At 40.7% G+C, this 18993-nt stretch overlaps 1 protein-coding gene across 2 annotated transcripts in view; it reads left to right on the forward strand.

The window, feature by feature from the left end:
• Positions 1-632: 632 nt before the first annotated feature.
• Positions 633-18993, forward strand: part of dpp6b (dipeptidyl-peptidase 6b) — a 100495-nt gene continuing 82134 nt past the window's right edge. Inside the window, exon 1 of one of the 2 annotated variants that reach the window (XM_026998353.3) lies at positions 633-1034. In XM_026998353.3, coding sequence (XP_026854154.2) covers positions 978-1034 — 57 coding nt within the window. In that variant the 5' untranslated portion in view covers positions 633-977. Of the gene's footprint in view, positions 1035-15203; positions 15400-18993 lie in introns of those variants that run through there. The other variant, XM_081703873.1, reaches the window with a different exon arrangement.

The following is an 18993-nucleotide window of genomic DNA, read 5'->3' on the forward strand; positions in this document are numbered from 1 at the left end:
AAGTATACAAAGTTTTCAGGGAAGCAGGACTTCATCATCAAGCAAAGTGCTTCTAAATTTGTAGGAGGAGAAACCCTGTACTTCAATAGACAAAAGCACTTTGCTTGCTTGCATAGCTGATGAAGGACCTCTGTCTAAAATGTGTGTGTGTGTGTGTGTGTGTGTGTGTGTGTGTGTGTGTGTGTGTATATATATATATATATATATATATATATATATATATATATATATATATTTATGTATGTGTGATGTATATGCACACATATATATGTATGTGTGATGTATATACACACATACATACATCACACACACACACACACACACACACACACACATATACATACATATCATTTTGCCCAGTTCTGCATTTGGTTTGAAGAATTCATTTATAGATTAAATATCGCTAATAGACTTCTTGAATCACGTGATGAGAAGGGAATATAAAGGAGGGATGGCAATTTGACATGGGGTATTTAAATTTTTACTGTTGCTGGATCGCCCCCTCAAATCGAACCGTTTGTGTCTGTGCAATTTATTTGGAACTTAACCTTATTCAGAACTTGTTTAGAACTAAGATGACAACGTCGCGATGGGTATTACATTGATTTAATATCCAAAAAGTCTCAACGTGCTGTTATCAGGTTTACCCCCGCATACCCCATCAACGCGTGAGCGCTTGTAAGGGAGGGTCACTAAGCAGCGGGTGCAATGCGTAGTAATATGTAGGTTTGCAGCTGGCTAACTGAATTCTTCTCGTCAGTGTCACAACGAGGGAAGGTCTGCAAAGGCTGAGTTATCACGCTTCGTTACAGTCTCCGTCAGCCAGTTATCCTCCATCAAGCACGCTGAAAGTCTCTCGGCAAGTCACTTTACCGTCATTTTCGTTTCGTACTGGAAACAGACTTTACAGTGTCTACAGGAAGAGGACAAGACTGGATCCAGCTGAGACCGAGACCGTTTCTTTCTTAGACTTCGGTATGAACACCTCCGCGGGATCAGGAAGTATCCGGAAGAGTTTCTCCAAAGATGACAAGGTAAGCTGTTGCCCATAACTTTTTATAAGTCAGAAATGGTTGCAGCTTCACAAAATGTAACTTAAGTTAAATAAACATTTTTCAGATACCCAAATCTCCAGATATTTTTAAGTAATGTCAAAAGTAAAATCTAAGAAATGCATATATTAGAAATATATAGTTTAATGCACTTATAATGCATAATAACGTCCTATTTTTTTATTTATAGTAATATGTGTCTGCTACATCCGCATTACTTACCCTAATATTAGTAAGTGTTGTGCAGCTCGCCAACGAATCGGTTTTTGCTCCAATTCCTGTGAGTGGGACGAATCAATTCAGTAGAACATCGACGTCGAACGTTTTCAACCACTAGATGTCGCTGGCCTAAGATTATGGTCGGTCTATTTGAACAGGGATAAATTAACGGATATTATTTTGTTACCATACGGTATAATGAACGAAGACCGGTTTATTATCCACTAGAGGTAATAAGTGTGATGAATCCAGTACCTTTATTGTATTTCACTAATGTGGTGAATCACAGACAGGGAAATAAGCAGGCTAGCCTGGTATGTAGAGAAAAGATATCTACTCTACTATACCATAAAGTTCATCTTTTGCTGCATTGCATTCCGAGCTAGTAGTGCAAAACAGCCAGTGTTCAATGAGAAGAGCAAGTTGAACCAGTAAGGAAAGGGTCCAACAGCTGTAATCTGCACTCTGTAGTCTCATCTCTAGAGTCTGCCCTGAATCAATCACAAACAAAAACTCGTATGCGACTGGCCGGTCTCTCCCTCTGAGGAAACCTGACCTTTATGGTGCCTCCACTCAAACCTGACATGAATGCACTGGAACGCACTGCTGATGTTTACTGTGTACTGTGTATCACTCACTCGGCGGCTGATAAACTTTCAGGGTGGTCTGTGCTGAATGCACGCAGAAATCAATCTGTACACAGGCCAAACCTCTGCCCTCACTCTGTGACTGCTGGCTCAGTGCTGGGTAATTGTGGCAAGCCAAGTAGCATGTGACTCCAAACCAAACAAATAAGTACTTGGTTCATTGTGGTACACATGTACAGCCTCATAAAAGTATCGGTTCAACTTCTGAGTGCACTACTAAGGTTACGGCACCAAAGCATGAATTTATTACTCAGTGCCTTCCATCTGCCAGGCAAACAATTGTGTATAAGTTTGACCCAAGCTTTGTGAGAGATCTGATGTTACCAGACTGTTGTTATACAGCTCTGTGTGCAGAGCACTTTCTCTGTATGATCCAGCTAGATATATTGGGGGAACTGAAAGATCCCATGATGCTTTCCAGTAGGCATAACGACTCTGTTGACATACCCGTATTATCACCAAACAGTTGTGGTGAGAGCAGTCAGTAGGTGATTCCTCTGTGATGTACCCACAGAACAATTTTTCAAGGTGTGTGCCAAATTCATGGGAATCAGATCATGAGAAATAATTACATGTTCCCTTGTAGTTGAATAGAAAATCCCTGTTGTGTTTGTCATGAAACAAATATCAGGCTAATTATTAACAAGGAATATGGTGTAATATTACTTGTATTCTATTCTATTTTATTCTATTCTATTAAAATCAGTGGGAATTCTTTTACGAATGTGTTGACAGAGTGGGAAATAATTGTGACAAGCTTCTGGTTTTTCTCTTAAAATAGGAAACAGAATGAAATATGGTAACATAGTGCTAGGTGTATAATCATTTCAGCCAGGCGCTAGATACTTTCCTTTAGCTCCTGGTGAAAATGGCAGTTTAGATGTTGCTCATCTGTGTCAAACATAACGACATTAGCAAAGCCTGTGGGTTTGAGTGCGGTTCCGAATTAAGTTCACAATTTCATTGTCTATAGGGCTTCCCTACTTTAGTGGGAAAAATGTATTACCTTTATATTGTTACGGCTAATAACACCCACTCAGTGATTACCAGTTAAGATGATAACAGCTTGTAGATTAAGACAATTCACTACTTGTCCAAGACATAAATTGCATTAGCAGATTTCTTGGGGGCCTGTGTAAAAAACAGAATGGATACATTCAATATTTCCTGTCCAAAAATAAATAAATAAACAAAACAATAAAAGTGTTATCACGTTGGAGGAGTCTGGAATTCATCGTGGACTCATTTCAGTGACTGAGTTTGGGTGGCTGGGATCTCAGCCAGAAAAAAAAGTGCAGGTTAACACGATCTTATGGAGGCAGCAATTGTGTTGCAGGCAATGGAGAGACTGACTCCCTGCAGGGCCCCTGGGACTCAAGCCCCACCAACTAAGTACAATTCAGTCCACAGAATTCTGGAAGCACAGAATGTGAATTTTGCCAGTAGTTATTAAATGATTTTGTGGGTAACAATATTTATTTTGCTCAGTTTCTCTGGTCCTGCTCTTTCTTAAATCAGGCCTACCCCAAATATCTGTTCACTGCTAAAAGAATAAATGGATGTTATATTTAGAAAATTATAGAAGGGTATATGTAAAGGTTTAACTGCTGCATTTGTAAATTATATATAACATACATTAAATGCTTATGTTTCATTCATAAAATTCTATAACTATACATGAATTTTTAACTTGTACATTGCCTAGTGCTACTCCACATAATTGAACACTGAACCTTAAAAACTAATGTAATGTCAATCTTCACATCACAAATATCAGCAATACACATACTATATGAAAGGTTTGACTAAACGCCCTATACTTAATCTATTATGAGACCACTTCAAAGATAGCACATATGGTTGCCCTGTTATCATGCCATTTGAGCCTGTTAATGCAAACGTGTGTGACCACTTCCTGTGCCTTCACTGACCGCGAGGACAAATGACGTGAGTGCTTTAACACCGCCCAGGGTACGCTCGCCGATCGTTCGCGGTGACGTGGAGGTGTTCCCATGCTTCACTCGAAAAGGGGTGAGGAGTAGCGCCAACTAGCAGAACCTTCTTGATTCAGACAGAGCTTGCACAGGTGCGCCACACTTATAATACATGGATTGCCATGTCTAGATGCTGTGTTAATCTTGTCCCTGTTTGCTGAAGGCATTATAATCTTGGCTTCGTTTTAAACGAGAGAGAGAGAGAGAGAGAGAGAGAGAGAGAGAGAGAGAGAGAGAGAGAGAGTGAGAGTGTGTGTAATATGCGCTTTATCATTTAATGACTATCCTTTGTGTTACAATGATTTTGGGAAACCCGGCCCTGGTCTTCATACAGCGAAGAGACTTGCATTTCTTTTTTCTTTTTTTTTTTTTTGCCTGTAATATTTTCCACACAAAACTGTTTTGGAATAAGCTGTTACATTCACCAGTTCTGGATGTCTGTCGATGCGACGTTCAGTGTTCACTATCAGCCGATGGTGTGTCCTCTTTTTCCGTTGAATGGGCAGTTTCGCCGTGCTGCAAGTCTCTTCAGTGCGGCCTCTTAGTTGGAAAAAGGCAACGCAAAAGCCAAATATTGACGTGCGCCTTGTTTAGCTCGGTGCTATCTATCATGGACATCGAGCGCTGTCTATAAGACAGTTAAGACAGATTCAGTCTAAAAATACACTGACACAATTGCATGTTTGCGCTAAATGAAGCGTTCGTCCTTTTTGTTATGGTTAGAGCAACCGGAGTGATTCTTACAAATACAGTATGGAGCAGCCCAATCCTTTGCAGCACACGAAGCATGCCCTCTGCTGGCAAGAAGTGGACCTGCATGCAGGTCAGCGCGAACAAATAAAAACGGCAGTAAATGGATTTTCAGCCAGGGCCTGTATTGCCGGAAGGCTTGGAGCACAAAGATCCTTGTGAGACCTCAGTACAAGGATAGCTTTGATTATTCACTCAGACAACTAAAAGGAACTTTAACAGAACGGTTCGTTCAGGAACCCAGGCGCAGAACAGTCTGATCAGCTGGTCTGTTTGACCAAACAGAAGTGCCTTAGAGACACCTTAGACGTCTCTGAGCAGGCTAGAGGTCTTTGTAGGTGTGTACGCAATTACTCTAGTGTCCAGACAGAGAGTTATGTTGGCTTTCAGCTTCACTGATTCTGCTGCAGGGCTTTATGACTCCTACAAATGAACGTTTATCATGATGGAAGCAAAGGTGATTCAGCACTGCTGAGCTGGACCCAGTAGCAAGACTGAGATTCATGGCCTGCAATGAAAAGTCCACAACTGCGAGTTTAGTAGTTCAGTAGTTTCAGTATGTGCTGTGTTGTTTATGATGGGTCCCCTGGACTCCTGTTTTCCTATTCCCTGTTCCCTGAGAATTCCTGACTGAATCGTCTTATCCTTCACCCTTGGCACTCCCTAGTTCCCTCTACTGGTGAGCAGTCTGACCAAACATACCACCACAATCATTACATTGGCTGTGATGCAATGATTTGAATCTTATTGCAATGAAATGAAGAATGACTCAATCTGTAATGCATTTATATGAAGAATGGTTCGATCCTTGATTAACTGAGAGCATTACCCTTGGCACTATGGGGAGATCTTTTATGTGGATGTATTTATTTTGACAAGGCAGAGGTATTGAGGTCAAGGACTCCTGCTTATTTAAATTTAACGCAAGTGCAAATTCTCCACTTTTCAAAAGTCTCAATAATTAAAGAGAAAATGCACAGAATAAAAGAAGAAGAAAGAAAAAGAACATCCATTCATTTGTTTTGGATCATATTATGAGAGACCGTCTATCTTAAAACATATGGAGAATCTCAAAAAGTATAGGTCAGAGGCAACAGAGAGTGTTTCCAAAGTAAGCTACCACCCAAAGAGCATATTTGGCGGTGTCATCTCTGTGCTTAGGACTTCTGCCTAGGAGGAGTGATGTCATACGCCATCTGAGTTTTTTTTTGTTTGTTTTTTTGGTTTTTTTTAATGAACGCCAGCCTTGTAAATGGACAGGATGTAATGAGGTGATCTTTGCAATTACAGAGGTGGCGATCCCACTTCCTGATGTAGTTTTACACAAAATTGTTTGTACATTTGTGAAAGGAACATGTGTTAAAGTGTTAACATTAAGGATGCTGCAAATATATTTTCCTCCCATGAATAATCTGACAGATTCTCAGGTTCACTGGACTATTCTAAGATTAAAGCAAAGACTTTAGAATCTTGTGTGAGTGAACAGCTAAAGGAGTTTTGAACAGTGAATCAGCAAGTAATTTATATGCATGCACTTTTGTACCACTTGTACATGTTAGATACTGTTTAACACGGTTCTTTATGATTTATTATTGTTGGTTGATTACCCACCACATTCTTTTCAAAAGAGCACCTTTTCCTCATTTATGGGCATACTTTAATTTATAAATCTATATATGATTTATTACCTTCTTTTTTATGTACTTTTTATCAAAAACTAGGAATTATGGTCTGTGCTTCTTAAGATCCCCCACTGTACTGAATGCTAAATTAGGAAAACCAGTAATTATGCTGCAGATTTGAATGTCTGGAATTTGTTAGAGAAAAACCTAAACATAAAGAACTTGTGGATGAATCATTTTAAAAACATTCTTTAAACAGTGGAAGTGGCTAAAGCTGTTTGAGTTTTAAATGACTTATTATAATTTATTGCTGATTTTATATATATATATATATATATATATATATATATATATATATATATATATATATATATATATATATATATATATATATATAGTATGTGTGTGTGTAGATAGATTATTTATATATATATATATATATATATATATATATATATATATATATATCAACTTTTATTCTTACAACTAAATGAATGAATGAGAATGAGTGTGCAACCAAAATCAGATTTATTCCATACATAATAAAAACTTCCATGAAGGAATTGACACTACATGTGACTATGTACCATGTGATAGATGGACTGATGGAATGATAGAATCAGGGATGGTGGATGGTGGGATGGCCTCTTTAATAACCCAGAAAAGGAGGACATATGGGGAACGTGGATATGACACTACACATAACATTAAAATCATAACAGAGCGAACAGAGCTGACCAATTGGATCCAGAAAGCTAATAGAAATTAATGAATTAGAGTTGTGTAGTGTACCATGAAATTCATAGGCATCAAACTTATCTTTTTTTACTCTTTGAAAGTAAAGGAGGTTCTGACCACTGAGAACTGAAATAATTTTTCTTATTGGTATTTTCACACCACTTCAAACATCCTAATTGACCAGGATTTAGAGTGCAAACTTTCTATAATTTACCAGTATATGTGATCTATTAAGCCAATGATATACAAGGTGTTTGTTTTGTCATGTGACCCAGTGACACACTAAAATAATAATGGTCAGTGGACAGCAACTACCAGTTTACTTCAGAATGTCAAATGTATGTGTCCAAGTGGTGTTCTGGATGAAAGGCAGGGATCTGAGGAAAATAAGATGGGACATCTGGTCACCCTAGTGGATGGATGGATGGATGGATGGATGGATGGATGAATCTGTTCTAAAGCCAGAGAGAAAATTAGTTTCTTTTCTTCTGTGATATCATGTGATGAGCGAAAAGGAAGAGCAATAGAGGAATATCTCACATCCTCAGATAGCAGGCTTTGCATTAATACTGATTTACTGTCTCTCACACTGGAGCTTGGAAACTTGGGAATTGGAGTTAGATAAGGATACCTGTCTGAATGTGTGAAATATTTGTATATTTGCGCTACTTGAGTGGATTGAAAGTAACCCCAGCGTATTGATGCAGTGCCAGCACTTATGGGTGAATTATTTTTGATGTGTGTGCATGTGAGCAGAGGTGCATTTCTCATGGTCTTGATGCAGTGTGTGTGTGTGTGTGTGTGTGTGTGTGTGTGTGGGTGTGTGGGTGTTTCAGTAGAAAAGAAACATTTGCACATGTTGAGGCCTACGAATGAATCGTCTACTCGCTGAGTTGTCTGTGGGAGTTGCTGAGTTGACACTGATGTGCTGTTTCTCAAAAACAGCTAAAATCTGCTTGAAACAGCCCAAACTGGCCAGAAGCCGTCCTTTCAGAGTTTAGCAGTCTCTGGCAGGTGTCAGAAGAGATTCTGCAAAACACCTAGGGTTTTAAATTTTTTATTTTTTATTTTTTTGTGGGATCAACATTTAGAAGCATTCTTGAACCGATTAGCTTGCTGCCTAACATGACAAATTGACTTATACAGTGCTTTAAACCCTTCCACTTGCAGATGAGTTCAGTTTAGCAGTCAGGTTTTGAATATTTCTGCATATTTTAATATTACATACATGTGAAGCTTCCTTGATGGGTGATGTCATGTGTGCTCACGTTACAAAATAAGTTTGCCCATGTATAACTCCTCCTGTGTCGGTAATATTATTAGCATTTCCTTTCGTAATATTATTCTCTTTTGTAAGATGTACAAAAGAGAATAATATTACGAAAGGAAATGCTAATAATAACCTCCTTGCAAAATCATGTTATGGGGAATATTTGACGTTTTCTGTACTATCGTACTACAAGGCAAATATTGGTGAAGGTAAAAAAAAAAAGACATTGGCTGGAAGGCTTTTTGGACCCACCTGCAATTCATATTTACATGAGCATCTCCTTGTATAACATTGCTAGACATTAGAATAATTCAATTTCTTTTAATTTTCCTGCTCTATTGGGCTCGGGTGATCAGTGCGAATCTTACTTGATTCCATCGAATCCAACGACAGCCATAATGAACAATAACCTCTGAAACTCTTGCTCCTCAGTCCTACCTGAACTGCAGTTTATGACCAGCTTTGTTGTGGCCTGAAAGGCCGCCCTCCCTTGGCCCGCTTCTGACATTCCCCAGACACGTCCCCGACACACCCAGACGCACACCTGTCACACCCCAGACGAACTCCAGATGCATCCCAGACACACCCCAGACACGCCTCTTGCCCTCTTGTATCAGGCAGTTTCTCTGAATGTGCTGCCTGTCCGCTAAGTGGATGCAACTCGTTCTAAGCCTGCAGGTTTGTTGCTATTGCGTGCGATTTACACCAGCTGGAAAGGTTGCCTACAATTATTTATGTATGTGCTGGAACAATTTTTGTTGTGTCACTGAGATTGATGGTTCACTTTGTGGATGGAGCTTATTGCAGTTCAGGCTTCCACCCTGTGAGAAAGTTCTTCTAGGAGGGCCTGTCGGTCACTTGCTCCGACTGTTTGCGTGTACCTAAAGATAGCTGCATGTATCTTACATCTATATTTAAAAGCAACTTCTTTGTACATGCTGGGTTTAATATTTGTGTCTTTAAGTAGCATGTAGCCATGTTATGAACAACTTTATCTCATTTTTGTGAGACAAAGTTTTCTGAATCTGTTTTTTGTCTTTTAAAAAGAGGAGCTTTATGAGCCATAGTACATGTAGCAGAGGACAGCAATCACTCCCAGCTTTGAACCTGATAGTATAAACAGATTATTTACAGATTTTTTACAGCCACTGGCAGTGGGTAAACATACCTTTTTTTTTTTCAGATTTAGAGCAAAGAATGGCACGTTCACCATATTTTGTTCACGGATCTGAATAGTTTTCAGTGCTAGTGTCTCAGTGCCTCCACATACCAAGATTTGGCAGTAGGAACAAACAAATTCAAGTCCACTCATTTTGCTTTGCACATCCTGCAGCCTAGTGCAACACTGATGACAGACACTTATGACGAAGTGAATATGTAATATTTCACTGACGTGTAAGCATCCCAGGAAAAGATCGTAAAACCTGTATTTCATCTTCGTTTAAATAACAGCTCAATGTAAAATGATAGAATGATGCCCGAAGTCAAGCAAAAAGGCTTGCTCTTCATTCTGCTGTTCGCCTTGCTCCACTCTTCGATCCATTCTTCTCCCTGCAAGCATGTACTGATTTTACCAATGTTACTAGCAGCTTCCTCAGTGGACCTTCCATTGAATTTCAATTGTTCACATGTTTGCCTTCAGGAAGACTGGAGCCCCTCCTGATGGGTCTCAAAGTCTCCAGTGCCTTCACCTAAGCAGTGCTGTACATTGAAAGGCTATAAAGATTCTTTGAAGCATGGAAGCAGTGACTGCTCTTTACTGTGACATTCACGAACCCTAGGTTTTCTATCTGTGAAAATACGGCCTACGCATTAGCCCATACATAAAAGATCAGCTTCAGTTTTCTCCCCCTCCATTTCCTGCATCCCTGCGTATCTAATTGCATCTCTCTTTTTACCTTTTAGTTTGTAATTTTTGTTCTGCTTGCGATTTTTGAAACCAGTGAAATACGATTTAAGACCAGAAGATATTCCTTGAAGATGATACAGTTTGCATTTTCAATAGAACACCCAGAATACACCACCCTGGCTCCTTAAAGCCCCACCCCCAGGTGCTATGTGTGGGTGACTGATGAGATGACGTGACTGGTGATTAACAAACTGTCTTCCAAAATGGCCTATTTTCTTTCTCTGTCTGAGATTAACACAGAGCCGCCCACGGCCAGAGGGCTCAACACAGTAGCAGGTGTTTTACCCGGCATCCTTATTGTCCAGGGAACATTTTGTATTTCCACCGTGATGTGGAAGGTTGGTTCCTGATCTAGAATGTTCCATTAAAGGCTTATGGGTGCAGCTCAAAAGAGGCTTTGCTTTGTGTGTGAGCGGGTTAAAAGCCAATGCATTCCTGACACTTGCAATGACTGAAGTATTCTTGACACCTGTAATGACGTTTATTAAAGAAAATTGGTCTGTTTACTTACCGCAGGGTGTTTGGTGCCAGTGTTTGAGCACAGTAGCAGTATGAATGATTGATTTGTTTATTTTTTCAAATGGTTGCGGTCGTGAATGTTCCATATATGTCGCTATTATGACATCCCAGTGCCGGAATGGTCCCGTTTCTTCACGCTGTGCATTGCGTTGTTTATTATATGGTAGATGTACTTGCCTTTATCCCAGTGCTGAGTGTAGCTAAGAAAGAGTGCAGGTTTGTTTGAAGTTGTGGGAGTGTGATTAGCTGTCTTTAGTGTGTTTAATGTATTTAGCACTTTATGCTTAAAATGCTAATGTACTGTTTCAGTACAGAGCTTCTCCCACTGCTTTAACGCTTTGGAGTTAGGACTGATTGTAACAAAAGCTGAGAAGGCCTAAACCTTTATACTTGTTTCTGTATTTCATTTATTTAGTTGGTAAGTGGCAGGTCCTAATATTTCTCCAACCTATTTTTCAAAGAGGGAATCCTAGAAAGTCTTTTTGGTAAACTTGTTAAGCTTTTTGCCAGGCTCAGGATCAGGTGGTAAGTTTTGTCTATTTAAGTAAGAAATGAGGCAAAAAACAGTAGACTAAGTGTATAATGTGTAAAGCAGACGAATACAGTAGGAAGTGTGCTATAATTTGGTATAGATATGTGGATGATATCTGTACACAGATTCTCTTCCAGAATGCATTGCGAGAGGTGCGGGGACTCGGGCTGACCTGTCTGTACTGTCAGTAGACCCTACGCTAGGGAGACGTTCTGTGGTTGGCATGAGCTAGTGTTGTGTGAGAAGTTGCGTGAGAAGATGGACAGAGATAGATCCCAGAGGTGTCCTACTGTTGCTTCCCTTTGTCTCTGATACACAGTCCAGAAGCCTCGTGAACTGTGGTCTGCTGATTTCATAGTCCATGATTCAGGAGACGATGGAGACAAGGTGAATCACCTTTCCTTCCTCCCCCAAAGGAAATGCAACATGGAGGCAGTATAGCACTACAGAAGGCAAAAACAACAACAAAAATCACAATATGGGAATGATATCCAGAATAGGATTGTGCAGGGAGTCCAGTATTTGTATCTCTGTTTAGTTAGGTAAATTTATTTGGATTTGTATTCAAATAAAAGGGCAAGTTGGAAAATGGGGTAGTGGTTAGGGGACTCCACCGAAACTGACAATACCATATGCTAAGTTCCAGGTGAATGCTAGCCTAATCTCTTCACTGTCAGCATCTCCGTCTGCTTCTACATCTTCGAAATGGCACAGCAACTTTGCTAGAATAACTATAAATAGCCCTATATTCATCCAGTGTGATTTCTCTTAAACACACTCGCACTGTGCATTTAGCACAGCATGTAGATAAACTAGCCAGCTAGCAACTACACTGCCAGAGCTAATGTAGGCTTATCTCCTCCCAGTCAAATAAACTCTGCTTCATATATTATAGGTCCAATAAGAAAACAAAAGACAAGTAAACTTATAATAAACTGCCTCACAGTTTTGAGGAACACCAGCTATTTGACATGTCTTTTCCCCAAAAATCAAATAATGAAAAAAATATCTCCTATTTTGTGTTTTGACAAATACCATTTTGATTAGGCTCTGCCCCAATCCAGAAACTGCTGGAGCAGAGTAGCTGAAGACCATCTGTAGACAGTTAAAGGCAGTGATGCTGCAGGGCTTTAGACTGACTTTCTTTTAGTCCTTGCTCCATAATAATGGAGTCAGGCTGCACATGGATCTATGCAGAGATGTGGCCTGTTATTGTAATGCAGCACAAGGAATGTGCACTGGCAATCAAACGCCGTCCTTCAGCGCCACATGCACTTCTGCTGCATTTTGGGTCTCCCGTCCTCTGGTGTCTCAGTGAGCTGTCTCTGGATAAAAAAACAAAACTGTAAATCTCATCTGGCATTTCGGCATCCTGCCTGTCTCTAGTCAGTCTGGGAGCATAGAGCAGGAGATGCTGTCTCTTCCAATGGACCTCACCCCAGAGGGAAAAGCTTAGGTCTGTTCTGACATCAGCTTTTCCAGTGATCGTGCAGGACTCAATCAGAGCAAACACAGGTAGCATTCAGACACCCCCAGGGGAAATATGACAGACTCCACCCGTTCAGTGTTTTTGTAAAGACCTCCATCATACAAACCCCATGGTCAGTGTTTAACCTCCGATAGCTGCATGACTGAACATCCCTGCAAGACCTGCCATCGGGCAGTCAGGTGACGGGCAATTTGATTTATCCCCTTTCCGTTTTATCGCGTGTGCCCATAGACCTAGCGTGGCCAAGGACAATATCCAAACGAAGGCTCACTAATATGTAACAAAGTAAGCTGCTTAAGTCTGCTTAAATCTAAATGCTCTGTAGCCTGACTTTAAGGATGGACTTAACTGAACAGCTGAATGCGGGTGCACAGAGCGACGCCGAAGACCATGCTCACTGAGAATATCCTGCAGTGTCCTGCTTCGCTGCTCATTGTCGTCGTTTTTGGAATGTTAATGTTCAGCTGCTGTCTCATCATGCTGTGTGAGGCGTGATTAATATGGGAGACATTAATAATCTAGTGGAACATGGTGGCTACCAGGCTGGGGGTTGATGCATGAATAGAGCGGAAAGGGTCTGTCACTGTGCTGAGCTTTGCAGCGAGATTCGCCACATGTTGAGGGCTTCTTTGACCTTGAAATAATTTGTGTCATATTGCGTAACGAAAATGGAGGAAAACGTTGGGGGAGCTGCATGGAAATTAAAATGATGTCTCTAATGCAGACAAGAATACGACTTGGAACCACTTAACCAGTCTGTTTACCCACAAGAAATAAACAAATATATCGAATACTGTGCCTGTATTTTTTTGTCTTTAAACAGTATCTGAGCAAGAAATTACTTATCAGATGTTCTGCTGTTCTGGGGTTTAGGCTGATTCATTTCTGAGTAGCATGTTTCCATCTCAGCATGGCCTGTGGCCACGATAAGAGGCCCCCGTCCCATCAGCTCAGTGCACCATTTTCTCAGTAGTGTGTGTGTGTGTGTGTGTGTGTGTGTGTGTGTGTGTGTGTGTGTGTGTGTGTGTGTGTGTGTGTGTGTGTGTGTGTGTGTGTGTGTGTATGTGTGTATGTGTGTGTGCATGCGTGCATGTGCTGATAACCTCCTCTCCAGTGCCACGGAGCGTCTCCCCTTTAACCAGGCCTAAATGGAGGGCGCTATACACAGCTCTCGCAAATTTCACACATTAGATTTTGCCAGAGACCCGAGAGAGAGCAAGCCTGTTTACTACACAAGCGAATGGGGAAAATAAAATAACACTGTAAAATGCTTTTAACTTTTCCCCTCACTGCGTTTTTATTTGTTTGTGTGCTTTTTGTAACATTCCACTAGACGGTATGTTCACAGTGAGAGAGACACGTTTTCTGATTTACAAAAACACACGCGCACGCACATGCATGCACACACCTTAATTAGTTATTAAAGCGATACTCTACATGTGCTCTGTGTTTAGGACTTAATAATGCTAAACAATGCCCACTTTCCTCAGTCAATAGAGACAACGCCAACAAGACTTTCATTACAACTCGTACATCTCCTAATGAACTTCTTGCCATGGACCTCACCAGCGTCCCATTGCACAGCACAAGAGACAGCTGCCTTGCGCGCCATAAATATCACCCGCGCGTCATTATCTAACGACATGCTCGATTAAACCGACATGAGGAAAAACTGAAGTCGTCCACTACCAAGAACTGAAAAATCGGGCCCTGTGATGTTTTCTGAGGATATTTAGACTGCTTTGATAGTGGGACAAATAAGAATAAAACTGGAATTGAAAGACCACCTTCAAAGTTTTAGATAAAGCAATAAACAACCAGAGTCAATGTTAGTTAGGCTACAGTTGTTCAGAGGCAATAACATTTCTTGTGTTTGGTGTGCACTATTCTGATATATTTCATATAAGGATTCACCTCTCCTAAAAGAGAAAATAGAAAAAAAAGGTTTGTCATAGTTTTAAATTATATAAATAAGTTTTTTTAAATGGTTTGTTCAGCAATGAAATAAACACAGTTCTTAGTAGTGGACCCAGTTGAACATAAGCATATACACCTGTCCTCTTATGCACACACTGCATACGTATTTATGGTTGCGCACACACATACAGAAAAACATTTCTATTTCTCCGGACCCAGATCCACTTGGCAAGGGCTGCAGACAAAGGGTTCTTGTTTGTGGGCATATGAGTGTGTGTTTTTTCAAAGTCTGCCTAGAATTTTCAAGTGGTTTACCTCACATTTCAGTGGGGCAATACGAGAGACAGGGAGGGGAGAGAAAAAGAGGGACAGTGAGAGAGAGAGAGAGAGAGAGAGAAAGAGACTTGGAACAGAGAGCGAGTCTGAGGAAGAGGACGACGATCGAGCTCATAACCGCATGCGTGGCGACATCGCCCGAGCCACAGTGATAGTGGCGCAGGCGTCTGGGATTCAGACCAAGGGAGTGGAGGTGAGTGGAGGTGGGAGCAGACAAGAGCCACACGTCCATTAAACGGCCATTAAACAAACCCTGCGTTCCACAAGTGGACGTCCTCGACCCCACCGGCACCAACTGGCCCTCCCTCGCCTCTGAGTCTGTCAGCGGAATCAGACACATCAAGCGTGATGTCAGTTCTCATCGCCACCCAGCTGAGGATAGACACCAGCTCCTCTTCCGGACAGGTAAGGGCCTTGGCTTCTGAGCCACCAGTGCATCAGACACGTCGTACTTCATGCTTAGTGGAAACTTTCCGTGCACGCAAGGCTTGTTGCCATTTAATGATATTTTCAAAGTAAGAACATTATAGGGAATCTCCATCACAGTTTTCAGCTTAAACCAAAATTCAAGGCTTTTCTGGGATTAAAGATGCTAAAAAGCACTTTTTGATGTTTGATCCCTCTTTCTGATTGATTTTTTTGATGTTTGGAGAGTTTTACTGTAACTTACGCTGACGTTTCTAAGAGGGATGACTTCTGAAAGGTTTTGCCGAGTAGAAATATTCAGGAGCTCAGGCTAAGACAACAAAAAAGACGTGTTTCATGCTTGAACGCAGTGTGTCCTCTGTAAATGAACTGCTGATGTGGGCTTGAAAAATGAGAGGTGATCTCTGGAGTGGGAGCCCCTCCCAAGCGGCACAGAAGTTTTACTCTTTTCAGTGCCTGGGGCAAGTTCACTGAGAGCTTTTTTCCCAATGTAAACCTGACTTTTAGGCCGTGGTGCATTCATTCTCAGTATATGCGTCATGCATTCTCAAGATATTCATCACATACACACACACAAATTCAGAACCCAATGTACACAATAAAGGCTGTATTATGTACATACAGTGCAGAGCAGACTGTATTATTTATGTACAGTGCAGAGCAGGCTGTATTCCATTTGTAGTGAGCTGGAGCTAGTTGTACTTTGTATTGTGGACATGGATATATTGTACTGCACTGTGGTGGCCAGTGTATTTTATTGCCACTTTGACATCCATTGCAAATTTCGGCCAGCCAGAAACCAAGGTAAGTTTTACCTGCTGCATAAAGAATATGTGTAATGTTCCTAGAATATGTGGTGAGGCACTTGTTGTCCAATAATGCCTCTCTTTCTTCATCTCTTTCATTTTCTATGCTTCCCCGAAGCTATATATCTTTGTCCTTTGTCACAGAGCAGTGTGAGGTAAAAGGTATAAAAATTCCACAGTGAGGTTCAATCCAGATTTTTTTTACACAAAAAATCCAATACCTGTCCCAACGCTCCCCCCTCTCTCTGTTTCTCTCTCTCTCCCTTTCTCACCATCCCTTGCCTTGCGTACTACCTTGCACACACTCTTGGGACCGCAGGAATATGTTAAGTCCACCCTGTGTCTGTCTTGTTTAAAACCCAATTTCCCTGGCACCTTATCTTGGACTTTTCGAAATTGAATTCAAACGTTATATGACGTGCCCTCTCTCAAACACCTGCCTGATTCAGTAAACAGGGAATTTTCAGAAAGCGCATGTTCTTATTTTCAGTCTATAATAACTTGCAAAGTAAGAGAGGGAAAGATAACAGGTGAGATGTAAGGTCAATATGAGCGCAATTCAATTCAAACTGCTTCTTATGTGGGGAAACTCAGTGGAGACTATTTGCCATGGGGCCCTGCAACCAAACACTCCCAGGTAAACAATTAAATACTAAATAAATAAACGTAGGACAGAAATAGTGCAGTGGCTTACTTAGAAATAAGCAAATGTACTAGATAATTTACAAAAGCATCAAAAAGAATAAATCCTAGACAGAACAGAGCTCCCACTTTCTCCCGCTTTCTAGTTCTTGTAGGCTTGGATGCTTTGGCTGCTGCATTTCAGCTGAAGGGGTGTTGCAGTAGGCTAAGCAGGCAGAAGCAGAAGTGTGATTTCTAGCACCCAGCGTTTTGAAGCATTCTGCCGTGGTCCTGTAACAGAAGAAGAAAGTAGGCAGGCACATTGCGTGACTTGTAGTCCAAACCGTAGGCCAAAAGCAACATGTGAAATATTCAGGGCTGATCTGGGGGGCGAAGACGACTGATTCCCACGTGTAATTACACATGTTTCTGTATTCATGCCAGTGTAGCCTCTTTCAACAAGATTTCTCCTACAACAAAGGGCCCGTCAACAGTCACTGCAATAACTGCAAGGTTTTTTGTTTGTTTGTTTTGTTTTTGTCATGTTACAGTTAATATCATACACACTGCTTGGTCAGTGCGGTAACTGCATTGTCACCATGACAGTGATAGATCAAATAGATTTTATACTCAGATATAACCTTTCAGGTGGAATCATATTCAATAGAAATCAAATTGGATAGAACCTGTGGAACCCAGGAAAACATATTCGCCTGCGTCTTTCAGAGACATGATGATCCGCACAGACAAAAACTCATTGTCATTTTGTTTGGTTTTTTCCAAGATGCTGCTCTGAACACCCAACAGCTAGCGGTGCATGCAGTGCAGATGTGTAAGGTAGTGGAGTTGCCGGCCCTCCTTGCAAGTGACTAAATCATGCACCAGCTTCAATCTCTCAGACAAGATAGATACTCTCAGGTGGATGGAATTTTTCACTGGGCTTTTACCACATTAAGCTTATCTTATAATTTTGTAGAGGTGGTGTTTCACTCCATTGCCACAGACCAAGGTTATAATTATTGGATGTTTTTAATGTAGTGTCCTCATTTGATCAAATTTCTTATTAATTTAAATGAATAGTATTCCTTTGCCTTAAAAACATGGTTGGTTTTAGACTTGCAGAAACTGAATTGAAAATACAAATGGGTATAACTGTGAGCCCCATGACAATGCATTAGAGTGAAAGTCAGCTCTACCTGTAAGCATGCAAACAGATACTCCCTCTCAAGGACTATGTAAGAGCCTCATTATATCCCATTATATTTCATTCCTTACTGTATATCATTTGGCCAATAAGCAAGAAATTGTAGTTAAGCACCGGTAACAGAATGCTGAGGCAAAAAAAAAGGATTTCACAAATATTAGTGACAAACACCATAGCATATATATATATATATATATATATATATATATAGAGTTATAATGAGTTAAATACAGACTGGTTCAGCTGGTTCAGGTGATAATAGGTAGGAGGTGGAGCCAGAGCTTGCTTGGGCCAATCCAGTGTGGCAGAGTCACCTGGGGGTGGGCCCCAAGGCACAGTGACATTTATATACTTTTAGGTTGATTCCTATGCAACCCCATCAATCGTCAGAGGAATGTTTATAGTGCAAGCTCCAGTGGTTCTGTGCCAGAATAAGGGTAACATATGCACAGCGGTAGTTTTTACTCGCTTATTGTATATGAGCTATGTGTCCAAAAAAAAAAAGTACTCTTGTTTCAAAGCTTTTTAATTGCGTTCACCATTTGTCACGGCTGGCTCCGTTGAGCCCAGGGTATAATCGAATGCCGGAACATAATTGAGTGATAAGGAGTGTGTTTCACCACAGAACTTGAATCCCATTAGGGTCATCCTGTGCTGTGTTTAATTGAATTTTGATACAGACACTGAAGTAGACCCAAGTCTCTGCATGAACTGATGATTCTTCCCAGAGGAATTGTATTTAGCTCCTATTGTTAACCAATGGTGGTACATTTAAAAAGAATCCTTTATATCTCTATGATTAAAGTCTGTGATGTTTTGGTGAATCAGTGACTCATCTTTGATTGCTGATTACAAATAGACGGATTCGACATGGTGTCTTCTGGGTTGCCTGTTGCACTACATGGTGCAATGTTCTGTAATCTGTTCCAATTCTGATGAAGC

The sequence above is a fragment of the Electrophorus electricus genome, chromosome 20 (assembly GCF_041902795.1).
Source record: "Electrophorus electricus isolate QZ-2024a chromosome 20, ASM4190279v1, whole genome shotgun sequence".
Classification (NCBI taxonomy): Eukaryota; Metazoa; Chordata; class Actinopteri; order Gymnotiformes; family Gymnotidae; genus Electrophorus; species Electrophorus electricus.